The sequence below is a fragment of the Parasteatoda tepidariorum genome, chromosome 6 (assembly GCF_982258835.1).
Source record: "Parasteatoda tepidariorum strain Cologne lab strain chromosome 6, Ptep-v5.0, whole genome shotgun sequence".
Taxonomy (NCBI): domain Eukaryota; kingdom Metazoa; phylum Arthropoda; class Arachnida; order Araneae; family Theridiidae; genus Parasteatoda; species Parasteatoda tepidariorum.
This window is the reverse complement of record NC_141760.1, coordinates 22,072,368-22,085,831: the sequence shown is the minus strand read 5'-3', so window position 1 is coordinate 22,085,831 and position 13,464 is coordinate 22,072,368. Positions and strand designations below refer to the sequence as shown.

General features: G+C 25.8%; 1 protein-coding gene across 1 annotated transcript in view; it reads left to right on the top strand.

The window, feature by feature from the left end:
- Positions 1 to 621: 621 nt before the first annotated feature.
- The window catches only part of LOC107437149 (uncharacterized), a 45,706-nt gene continuing 32,863 nt past the window's right edge, over positions 622 to 13,464 (top strand). The window contains exon 1 of the mRNA XM_016049061.4: positions 622 to 913. Coding sequence (XP_015904547.1) covers positions 738 to 913 — 176 coding nt within the window. The 5' untranslated portion in view covers positions 622 to 737. The remainder of the gene's footprint in view (positions 914 to 13,464) is intronic.

Here is a 13,464-nt window from a genome sequence, read left to right as displayed (position 1 = left end):
GACATTTGCAAAATTTTTTTCATATGTATAAAATTTAATAAATGTTTATGAAATTTTAATTTTATACTATAATTGACACATTACGTATTTTTAATTACATTCATAGTGTTCAGTTTTTGAGAAATGATCGTAGCTATCTAAATCCTTGCAAATTTAAAATCAGCAGATGCACATGCTTGTTTTAAACAATCTACCAGAAAAAAGTAGTGTTTTGAAACGAAAGATCATAAAAATTGTTTTCACAAAATGTTTTAGCATTATTCCAAAAAACAAAATCTTCTGATTACCCTTAGACATGAAATGTTATTAAAAGATTCGAAAGTGATTTACAAATCAAGATGTTCATTGACTATTTTAAAAATAGATCAAAGCTATAAAAATAGATTATTTTTCAAAAAATAAAATCCATCTTGACAAAAAGGCGACATCTTCGAATTCCCTTACAGCCTGTTGCCATTTCTATCGATCTGCTTTAAAATACTCCTTACTTTCGGCCAATGGAAGGATTCCATGGATTACGTGGGCTCCTGACAAACCTTACACGTGATTGGCGGATAAAGGGGAGCCTTCAATTTTGATACATATTTCTTTTGTTTTATACCCTGAAAGTGCATAAATACCATCGCATCATTCATCCATTCTCTAATCCACACCAGTCGGTGCACTCTGTTGTTTAAAGTCAATAAACACTGCAGTTAGTAGATAGTTTTAACATTTAAAGTTTACAATTACTTAAAATGGGTAAACTTGGAGTTTTTGCTTTTGCAATTACGATAACCGTTGCTTTAGTAGTCCTTAGTTTGCCGGACGGATCAAGGGCCAATCCTCATATGGAAGATGACATGGAAATGGCCGAAGCCCTGCACTTGTTGGAAAAACTGGACAAGTACTACTCTCAGATTGCTCGACCCAGGTAAGAAGCTAAGCCGTTTGGATGCATTGCACGTTTTTATCTAGTGTCTAGAACAATAAATTCATATATATATCAGAATACTAAACATTAAAATTTTTTAATTCTCTAAGTACAATACCTGGCCAAATTATTAGACGTACTGTAAGATTCTATGTAAAATCACTAATTATCAGGTGTTACTTTATAGCTTTGTTTTTTTAAGCGGCTTAAACCGGATTACGCTTGTTTATGTTCGTGTATCAATTGGTTAGCATTGTAATGCAATACGCTAAAAATAAATACATATAGAAAGTATATAAAAATTCTCCTCTATAAAAACCCATTACAAGTATGTTTAAATTTAAAAGTGTTGCATACAAACTACTGCGAAACAAGCAATTATTAAAATACTACAGTGCGTCTAATAATTTGATCTAATTATTATAATATACTATCATAATACATGATATAATAATCTATATTTATATAATATATCGTCTATTTTATCCAATGGGCGAATTTATATCGTCTAATTTCACCAATTGCACGAAAACAAGTGCACTCCGGTTTCAGTCGCGTAGCAACAATAAAGCTGCATAGTATCACCTGATGGTTCAGATTTTACATAAAATCTTACAGTGCGTCTAATAATTTGGCCAGGGATTGTATACATTTTTTCTTACTTATATAAGTTTGTTAACAATTTTTATTAAGTAGAACTTGTTAGTATTTATGATATTGCACGTCATGAAATGCAAATTCGAATTGTAATTTTATTTCGATTAAATTTCATCTTAATTTCATTGAATTGTTTGATTATAAAATTAAACAATTAAAAATATTCTTTCTTAACGTTTAAATGACAATTCTATTTTTCAAACGTAATAGTTTATAACATTCTAAATAAAACAATTTTTACCTAGTAGAAAACGAGCTTGTGAGTATTTATGATATTGCACGTCATGAAATGCAAATTCGAATTTTAATCTTATTTCGATTAAATTTCATGGTAATTTCATTGAATTGCTTGATTATAAAATTAAACGATTGATTAAAAATATTTTTTCTTAAAGTTTAAATGACAATTCTATTTTTCAAACGTAATAGTTTATAACATTCTAAATAAAACAATTTTTACCTAGTAGAAAACGAGCTTGTGAGTATTTATGATATTGCACGTCAAGAAATGTAAATTCGAATTGTAACTTTATTTCGATTAAATTTCATATTAATTTCATTGAATTGTTTGATTATAAAATTAAACGATTTATTGAAAATGTTTTTTCTTAAAGTTTAAATTACAATTCTATTTTTCAAGCGTAATAGTTCATAACATTCTAAATAAAACAAATTTTTCCTAGTAGAAAATGAGCTTGTGAGAATTTATGATATTACACATCAAGAAATGTAAATTCGAATTGTAATTTTATTTCGATTAAATTTCATCTTAATTTCATTGAATTGCTTGATTATAAAATTAAACAATTGATTAAAAATATTTTTCTTAAATTTTACATGACAATTCTATTTTTCAAACATAATGGTTTAAAATATTCTAAATAGTCAATATACTACGTAAATATACATGAATTTCATTCTTATTTTAATAAATGTTTATAAAACTGCCAAAACTTATAATAATTTAAAACATCCCGAGTGTATTAGAATATGAAAATTAAGTATTATTTGATATGCATATTATATTTTATTACCCGATCTTAAAATTCGTTTAAATATTTCTCTTAGTCCCACCGGGAGGAATTGAGAGAAAATTCTTTTCATTTGGTTAACATAAACCATTGCTATTAAACTGTATACGATTCCGTTATTCTTTAAAAAAATATTTAAACGATAACTTTAGTGGTACTTGCTTGCTTACAACCCAATTTAATAAAAATGGAGCCTATTTCCTGTTCAATACCTCAGTATATTTACTTATTTACTCGTTATGTCAGATAAGCTTATTGATTAACGTGGATGCCATTTGAAAACTACTTAACCGTATTACTATCACAAAATTTATGTGAAACCACTTGCTTGTTATGTGCTATAGAGACTGGTTTTGATAAAAACTTATAAGTTTATTTTGAAATATTGTTAATTGAAATAAAAAGAAGTAATGTATTGAAGAGGTAAGTAATGGAGGAAAGGTACTAAAGTTTATGGAGGAGGAACTGTAAAGAGTCGTCATATTATTGTTGACGCCGATGATGTTTAATGTTTTGGCTATATAGATACTAAAAATATTGGGACAATTGTTGTTGCTTTAATAGGTAGTAAATATACTAATATAGGTATTAAGGTAACTAATATAAGTACTGTGGTCATATGTTTTTAACGTCTTTCGAAGGAGATGATAGCTGAAAAAGTTGCATGATTTTGTTTATTGATTATTTAATTATTTTTAATTTTCTAAGTTATGTAATTCATTTTTGAACTTTTTTTGGTCTTGATTCGTAATTATGATTATAATATTAATTTTAAGTTTAATTCTGTATATTTGAATATTAAAAAAGAAGATAAATCAGCATTGATGACTTAAGAATAAAAGGACTGATTCTTAGTTTAATGTAAACAAATTAATTGCATCGAATGCAATAACTGCTTCTAGAAACATTTTTATCAATACTATTTTAGTCAAATTTAATAATTACCTAATAAAATTAAAAGAATGTATGGTAATATTTATTTGTTTAAAAAATAAATTGGCTTACATTTCCAAAATTTAATACGAAAACTACTCTTATCTAACCAATGTAGTTAAATTCTATGCAATATCATTAAATTAAAATGAAAATTGAACCTAATATAACAAATTTAATATAAAAAAATTAAGTCATGTTGCTTAATATAAAGTTGTGGGGAGCAATTATAATTTGGACAAATCACTGAGATCCTATATTTATTGCAAATGCTATAAAATTTTATAACTAAGCAAGAAACTCCTGAAACATTCAATTAAAATAACAAATATAATTCAATAGATGTCAGTTAAGTTCCATAAAAATCAAATTAAAATTATGTTCTTAAAACGCGAAATTTTGTTTATTATAATTTTTAAGTCATACTGTTTAATATGTTGTTACCTTGCACGCATTCATCTCTGTGGCAAATCCAAGAAGAATCAAGTAGGTTAATAAAGTCAGTATAAAAAATCTAAAACAAATTTTCCCACTTCCATTTATTACGCTTTAATTTCATATTTTATAATATGCAAATTAGTTACGGAAATATATTTTTATATCATTTTTGTAAATTGACCGTGAACACGTGACGTCTATTTTATGCATGCTTTCTTAATATTAATTCTTTTATTCAATTTTAATGCTGTTTTTGTTCGATTAAATTTTATTAACCAATAGATTCAGTCTGGTTTTTTAATTGCTCTTCACACTATTGCATCTATGTATTTTGCTTTTGCTCTATTAATACAATGTTAGAAAGCACGAATGTTCACGTATGTGTGTGAGCTGAAAACGTGATTATATCTTTTCGGGATTAAATTGGCTTAATTTCAATAAATTTCAATTTTTGTATTCCTCCTTTATTATAATTTTTAATTATTTTATCATATATTCTTTTTTGCTTTCTGTTGTTTTCTATGTGTTATTTTGACAATGACAATTTTACAAAATTATATGCACTTTTAGGACAGAACATTTAGAACATGTTAAATCATCATTTGATCAAATTTACTGTGAACTTAGTACAGTACTAAGTCATACCATATAGTGCCAACTGATCTCCCTTGAAACATGAATCAACATGAACTGAAACAAGGCTTAATTCACACCGTTATAAATATAAGTACTGTGATATAAAAGTAGCTCATAAATGTAGCAGAAAATTTTGAACCATATTAGGATTCATAGTTTCATTCTAACAGTTGAACATGGAACTGATTTTTCTGAGAGTGAATCAAAGCTTTAAATATGATAAGTGGTGTGTTCTACATAAATTTTTAAAAAATACACTTAAAATGGTTAAAACTACCAAAATATGGTAAAATTTATTGTCTTTCTCGCTCTATGGGAACACCAAGAAGCTCGGTAACTTTTTCCGATGCGATTTGTTGAAATTAACAATAAAATATGGTTTTATGACAAGTGATAAAATTAAGTAAATGTTGTAAAATTTGATAATCTTATCGTGATACCTTATATCATGGTATAAAACCCATTTATATAGTTAAATTTACTTTTTAGTTTTGTATTTTTTGATGACTGTGTAGGGATAATTTTGAAAATCAGAATTTTTCCTAAACTGTTACCGTACGAATGGAAAAAATACTAAATGAATGGTTTAAATATTGTATATTTTAGATTTTATAATCCAGAATTACGTTTTGTTTCATCGGAAATGACATTACATGCAAAACGATAATTTATCAGAATTTTTTTTCCGTATAGAAGAAAAACTTTAGAAGCAAAATTAGTTAAAACTGAACCCTTATTTAAAATGTCCGATTTTCAGCTGACATTTCTTTGTCGTAATTGAAAAAATAAAATACATAATCTTAAAAAGTTTGAATTTTAGGAATTCTGTAAGTCAAATATAATAATTTATAACATTCTAGCAGAATTCATTTAAAATATTTTTTACTCATTATAAAAAGATGTTGAGCTTATCAAAAAATTCTGGAATGATCAGCATCGAAATCTATCTCTTCATCTCACTTAAAAATGCACCTGTCTATTTTATTGTTGCAAAAGCATAACTCGAAAAAAAAGTTATTTTTAAAAAATCGACAAAATACATTCCAATCATAATAATTTTATTTTATTTTTTGTACATTTTCTTTAAACTCTAATAATCTAAAGCATTACAAAATGTGTTGGAAAATAAAACATGAAAATTTTCTTTTTAAGTATTTACAAGCCTTTTAAAAAAGAAAACAATCATAAGGAAAATCTTGAATCTTTGCGATTTCAGTCACTTGTTTGGTTCTCAAGTTGTTTTTATTTAGCAATATTTTCAAGCAAAGTTATTTTTTATTTTCTTGAGTTTTTCGCCATGCCTAGCAATAATCAAAATATCTTATGTTTGATTTTAAAATTCGCCAATCCAAAAATAGTTTCACGCGAAAACAAATTTTAATGACTATTTACAACTTTTATTATTAAATATAATAATTATCGAAAATTCAAAATTGCATGATATATTTCTGCAATATTTTTTTAAAAAAAAGCTATTTCAAAAAAAAACAATAATAATAAAACAAAGTTTGTAAATTAAAGAAATAAACAAAACAAATAAGAATTATTTCTTGAGTTCTTCGCCTTTTAGATACTTTTTAGATACTTTTTTAAAGCTTTTAACTTAATTTTTTCAAAACTACATAATTTCAGAGAATATAAAATTATTTATGAAATTTAAATCGGTATCCTTCTTTTCTTTGATGAAAATAATAATAAACAGTTCTTGAATTAGCTATAATGATTTTTTTCAAAGCATTAGTAAGGTACAGAAGCCAAAAATCTATTAAATATTTCATCTTCTTTTTCCAAATTTATTAAAAATCGAAATACACGAAATTGAATTTCGCCAAAATGTCTTGATATAATGTGAACAAAAACTTAGGAAAGAAAATCGGTATAATTTATATATCACAATATAACTAAATTATGCTTCAAGCTTTTATTTTTTAATGAAACCGTTTGTTATTAGAAAATCATAATTATATTAGAAACGTAGAAAAAAATGTTTGACATTCAGATAGAGGAATAAAATAATTTTATGGGTAGGTACTATTGTTATCTGTCATCTGAGGCAAAAGATGTGCATGATATTTGAATTGTAAGTAACTTAATTTTGGAAATAACTTCACTTCATTGAATTTTCAATTATATATTTTAACTTTATCATAGACCGTTTGGTACAATCAATGTAATTAGAAAAAAGAAAGAAAAAGCTGATTGTGTGAAATTACTTTTAACCAATTTTGAACGATCACAAATCCTTTATAGAACAAAAGGATTTTTTTTTTTGAAATTTTCAAAATAATTAATGAAAAATTTAAAACGCATTTAAGTATTGAGTGAAATTTGAAATGTATTTTAATATTAAATGTAATTTCAGGCCATAAAAATTTAATCTTTTAATATAATTTTGCCTCAATTATGCAGTAAATATAATTAGCTATAAGCGAAGAAATTATATATCTTTTACAGAGCAATTTGAAAGTTTTTTAGATCAACATAACATCCCGATATTCCATGCCTCTCCTATTAATTAAACTATAAAAAGAATTATAATAAATTATTATAACTGTAATAATATGTAAAATATTTTATCAAAAATTAAAGCCATTTGTGTTATTTTGACTTATAGCAGTTTTTGTTCCATTTTTTTGGTAAAATTATAGATTTATCTTTTTAGTTACTTTAGAGGAAAAAATTTCAATTACGTACTTCAAAAAGGTTAAACACCAGAGACGCTCATAATTTTTTTAATAACTATTTGGTTAAAAAAAATGAAGTAGTGGTATTTATAAATTTGCGTTTACCGTACCTTACTGTAATGCATTTTCTGTTTTAAAAAAACATAACCTTGGTTCATAAAACCAAACAATACGGTATTTAAATTATTATAATTTGGTATTTTTTCCGTTTATATGGTGACGGTTTACAGGAAATTCCGGTTTTCAAAATTATAATTCTTATTACAACACTTCCACACTAATAAAAAATTCTAAATTGAAAAGTATTTAACCTAATAAATGGTTTTTGTACTATGTACTATGGTCTCATTTTACCAGATTTTATCACATTTACCGAATTTAATCACACATTATAAAGCAATATTTCATTATTAGTTTTTCCAAAATCATTACCAAAGTGCTTGGGTGAAAGCTATCAATCTTTTTTGTGATCTCATAGAGAACCAGAAACACGGTAAATTTTACAATATTCTGAATATTTTTGATCTTACTTTTCTTCTGAGTGCACAGTTAAACTCAGCTTACAGTTATTACAGTTCAGTTTAGAAGTTAATTTCTACAAAGTAATAATTTCAGGATGAATTCTAATTGAAAGTGAAGATTCTCGAATTGAAATAAATAAGAAAATCTAATTGAAATGACGAGGATTGAAATTTACGATTCCATTGAAAGAAACAAAATCTAAATTATACAAATTGCTTTTCACTCTTTCTTATACATAAAAATTGTAAAATAGATTAATCTAAAATAACTCTTCCGGAACAAAATATAGAAATAATTTTAGTAGGCAACCAAAACGGCAGATTTTGAAGTTATCTGTCTAAGAACTTCAAACGAATAATTCTGTAATTGCATCAGTTTATCTGAATAAGGAGTTCTTAAATTCCTGCTCAGGCAATAATCCTTATAGGTTAGCATAGATAAATAACAGAAATATATCCATTATCTTCCATTTTAGGGAACAGTCGAGTCCATTGTCATGCTGCCTTCAATGATCACACCCTGTCCAGAATTTAAGAATCATAATTTAAGATTCTAATTTGTTATTCTAATTTAAACTGATAATTGGGTATACTATAGCCTACGTCACAGGTTGTGTTATTCCTACTAAATTTAACTCATGAATGGCATTTTCTGCGAGCCTAACTTCAAGCCACAAATAAACAAACGAAGTGTTTGATCGTTTAAATAGCTGCTCGCCAGATTTTATTGCATTATAAGGAAAAGTAATTGATATTCGATTTTTGATTGATAATTGATCTATGTGGATAGTGGCATTTATGTGGATAGTGGCTTAGAATTTAGCATTGCGTCATGGTAAATGTTATTCCTACTAAGTGGAAGTAGTTGTGTTTTTTTTATATTATACCCAATGGGATACCTGCAAGTGACGTAGTGTGGGTATCTCGATCCTGATTGGTTATTGAAACGTGGCTTTTGTTTACGCTAGCAACTGTTCCTTTTATTCTACTTCGAGGAAGTCAAGCCTGTCAAGTACCAATTCTCTTAAGTAACGCTGCCTATAATCTTTCACAAATATTTCAATTCTACCACTATATAATAACACAAAGACAGGCACGAAGCCATGTAGAACACAAACAAACTTATTATGCATCGAAGTTGCCAGGTACACAAAACAAAAATATATAACAGTTACAATTAAATACATGAACAAATAATAAATTAAAGTTAAGTAAAAGAAGTAGACTAGAAAGAATTATATTTCAACAAATTTGATTAGCTATACGGCTCTCTATTTAATTAACTCAAAGTTAATTAATATTTTAAGTTATGTAGAGAGACTTAGCCCAACTTTAATACTCCATATTGGTGATAAAGATTAGCTGGTGCTGACGTCATAGGTCACATGCATGGGGATTGGTTGTCTTCTTCTTCTTGGAGTGCAAGTACCCAATTGTCGAATTCAAATGAATAAGAAAATCAATTAAAATGACGAAGTTTAAAAATGTCGATTTCATTTATAAAAGAAAAAAATCTAAATTATACATTTGGCTTTTTATTCCATTTTATTCATAAAAAATTCAAGAGAACTTAATCTAAATTAAGAATGCTGAAAAAAAAATGTAGAAATAATTTTAGTAAAATGGCAAAATTTTGAAATTATCTGCCTAAGAATTTCAGACGATTTTGTGTTTGTATTTGTTTATCTGAATCTGGAGTTCTTAGCTTCCTGCTCAAAGTCATTAACCACTAGAGGTTAACAAAGATAAATAACAAAGAAAAGAAAAATTATTTTGAAGAACAGTAGCCTCCATAATCATGTGACATCCAATAATACACACCCCGTCAAGAATTTAAATAAGAGAATTCAAGACTAACTTAAGAATGAATTCTAATTGAGAGTGATGATTATCAAATTGAAATGAATAAGAAAATCTAATTGAAATAAAAAATGTAAAATAGATTAATCTAAACAAAGTTTTCTGGAACAAAATATAGAAATAATTTTAGCAAATTATCAAAATGGAAGAATTTTGAAATTATCTGTCTAAGAATCTCAGACGAGAAATTCTGTATTTGTATCAGAACACCTGAATCTGGAGTTCTTAGCTTCCTGCTCAGCTAATAACCGTTATAGGTTAACGTGGATAGATAGCAGAAAGATACCCATTATCTTCCATTTTAAGGAACAGTCGCGTCCATTATCATGTGACGTCCAATGATGCACACCCCGTCGAGATAATTCCAGATGAATGGCTCATGAATACCTTTGAATGTTGAGGAAAACGATTTTTAAATTCCATTTATGTTGACGATGAATCTCTATTTCCGTGGTCTTTCATTTTTTTCCCTAAGCAATATATAAAGAGGTAATGAACTTTATACGATATCACTAGAAAAAAATCGGTTTCTAAAATAACTTTGTCTTTTGTTCATTTATAAACGGATAAAAGAACGTAGTGGCGTCTAAATTTATATAATTTTGTATCGAATTAATATATTTAGTGAAGTACATTGTAACAAGATATTTTAAAATAGTATACTAATTTATTCTAATATGATTCTTAAATTTTATGTAATCTTTAAGTTAGACGTGTTACTTAAAGTGCATTAGCCTCTTAAAAATTAGATTACAAAATGAACGGTTTAAATTCGAGGAAAGGAGTTAATCTGTTTCGTTCTAAAATTTGGGTTGTGTTTTCCTTTTGTTCAATAAAGACTTCGGATTCCTTTTTTTTGTGAATTTTTTGTTACCTCAACAAAACACTTAGAAGAATTCTCATAACTGCACTATAAAAAATTCCGGATTAAATTAAGTGCTGCCACTTTAGGTGCATCATCCGTAAAATCCATTTCACCGTGAAAATCGATTTTTATCGTAAAATATTATACCGTAAATTTTACAGCAATATTAATTTGAGTAATTCAGTGATTTTACAGTAGTTATTGTTGAAAAAATTTCGATTTATCAGTTTTTTGTTCAGTAACATGTTTTAGTAAAAATGGATTTAACGGTAAAAATCACCGGCATCCTGATAGCCGGTACTTTTTACCGTTATTTGATCCTGAAAGTTTTAGAGTGTGTATTAAGTGCTCAATATTCAAAAATTTAAAATTATTATTTTAAGAGTTCTAATAAATTCATCTTCATTTTTTATGTCACATTAAGTGTGAAAAATTACGTAAACTTTGTTTACTCAATAAATTACTCCTTATTTAAATAATGAGCATTACCATTGGTAGAGAATATTAATCATTTTTTGTGACACAGTAAGAATGCAGAGTTAGGAAAATTTTCCTGACTCAACCAAGTGTTTACCAGTTAAAAATTTTAAATTATTATTTTAATCAGATATATTTTCCATGAATTATGAAGAAAATTTTTGCTACTAAATCAAGAGAACACTGTAGGAGCAGACAAATCCACGAGAAAATTCATGAAAACTCGCGAAATTCTTAGTTTAAGTGTAGAAGCAAGACGTGCAAAAAAATAAATTTATAAATATATATAAAAATAATATATTTATAAAAATAATATAATATTTATAAAAATAATATAATATTTATAAAAATAATATAATATTTATAAAAATAATATAATTGCACGTAATTATAATTACTTGCAATTGCTATTTATTTTCATTTATAAATATTGTTAAAAGCTCATTACAGCCGCAATTGTTATCGTAATTTTTAGTTGCTTACTGCCACGATTAAAATTGTAAGCGTATGATTTTTACATTGCAAATACAAGTAGTTAGTAACTTGAAATTAAATATGTTACCATCATTGCTTCTTAAATAGAATAATTAAGATTATTAGAGTTCAAAATGTTAAAATCTTTCAGTGCTGGAGAATTCCTTTCTTAAAAGCTTAAGGCATAGGTGATATTCACATTCTATAATCATAATCTAATCTTTGTTAATATATTTAGGAACATTGACGTCTAACTTTTTTTTCAAACATTAGAGTGAAACACGTGAAAATATTTAAGGAGGACCATATTTTATACCTGCAATCATGATAAAACGTTAGAGACATTAATACAGATTATAAAATCATATTATTACGGTTTTACAACATGGAAATTTTAAGAATCATAAAAATTTTAACTAGACTATTAACTTATATTTAAGGTTGTTTAGTTATCATTATTAGTTTAAAATGTTAAGATTAATTACTTCTTCAACTAGTCATTTTTTTCAAAAAATGAGAAATTTTTCAAATCACTACGTATAAAAAAAAATATTAGTGATAAGAATTTCTATGGCACATTTATAATTATAATTCTCTTTATATTTTAGCTCCTTGTAATTCATTCAATGAATTATTAAGAATATTACACTTTATTACATTGAAAATGCAGTAAATTACATACAAAAAGATAATAGAATAAATTACCTAATAAAGAAAAGTTGAAACTCGAGTGATAATTAACTTAAGTTTATTTATAAGATTAAACTAATCATTAAGTTAAAGAATAGTTAAATTACTTTTTTTTAATTTAAAAATCAAGTATATGGATTATAATTTCCTTAGAATTAACTATTTTGTAAAAAATAAAAAGTAAAACTTTCCTTAATTATTAATCATACAAGGTAGTAGCTGAGTTTATTGACTTTTACTATTTTTGAAACTTTCGTATAAATAAATATGAATGTAAATCATATTAAAACCTGATAAATACATAATTCCTAAAAGAGTGGTTTTCGTTGTACTATGTTTTAAAATTAAAAAGTACTCAACGTCTTATTTAAATATTTTTCAACTTCATGAAATATTCAGATTTCAGATTCTTATATGAATCATAGTTTTTTAAAAAATAATAGATAGCTTTATAAAGCGTCTTAATTTATATAATAATTAGTTAATAATTAGTTGCAATTTTTTGTAAAAAAATTCTTACGGAATACCAGCTGTCTTGTTCGTATATGTAAAAATGTGTGTTAGGTAGAATTACTCAAGATAGATAAATATAAAACATGATTTTCAATTATATTTGGAATAATATGAACGAAAATAAATTAAACGCGTGATGATACGATTATAAAGCTATAAGAAGAATACAGCAGTGATATTTATGTTCTAATTAGTTTGGCAATATTATTTTATTTTATTTTGAGAAGTGCTTGTACAATATATTCTTCATTATTTACGATAAAAATATTTTAGAGAATTATAACTTCTGAACTAGGTTTATAGCTATTTTAGTTTCTTACTACTCAATTATTAATAAATAAAATTTTTATAAATATAAAATGGGGAAAAATGCGTCATATATTAACAAAGGAAACAATGCAAAAAAATCAAGCAAAAAATAATGTGTGATTAAAAGGAAGTAAAAGTTTTGTTTATTAAATGTGTACATCATATAAAGATATGAAAATGTTCTGAAATGCATATTTGAAAGACGACAAAACAAATGCTATTCAGGAATTAAAACTAAAACTAATTTTTTTTAGATTTACTTAAAATAATATAATAGGGGAAAACATTAAAAACAAAGAACTAAATTTAAAAAAAAAATCTCATTCAAACATTCTAAAGTCTTTTGATGATTAATATGAAAAGAAGGAAACATGTTACATCACAAAAGTTTCCTCAGGCTACGAGTAACTATCACATACAGATTAACATTTTATTTTTCCTTTTACCCTTAAGTAAAATTCGA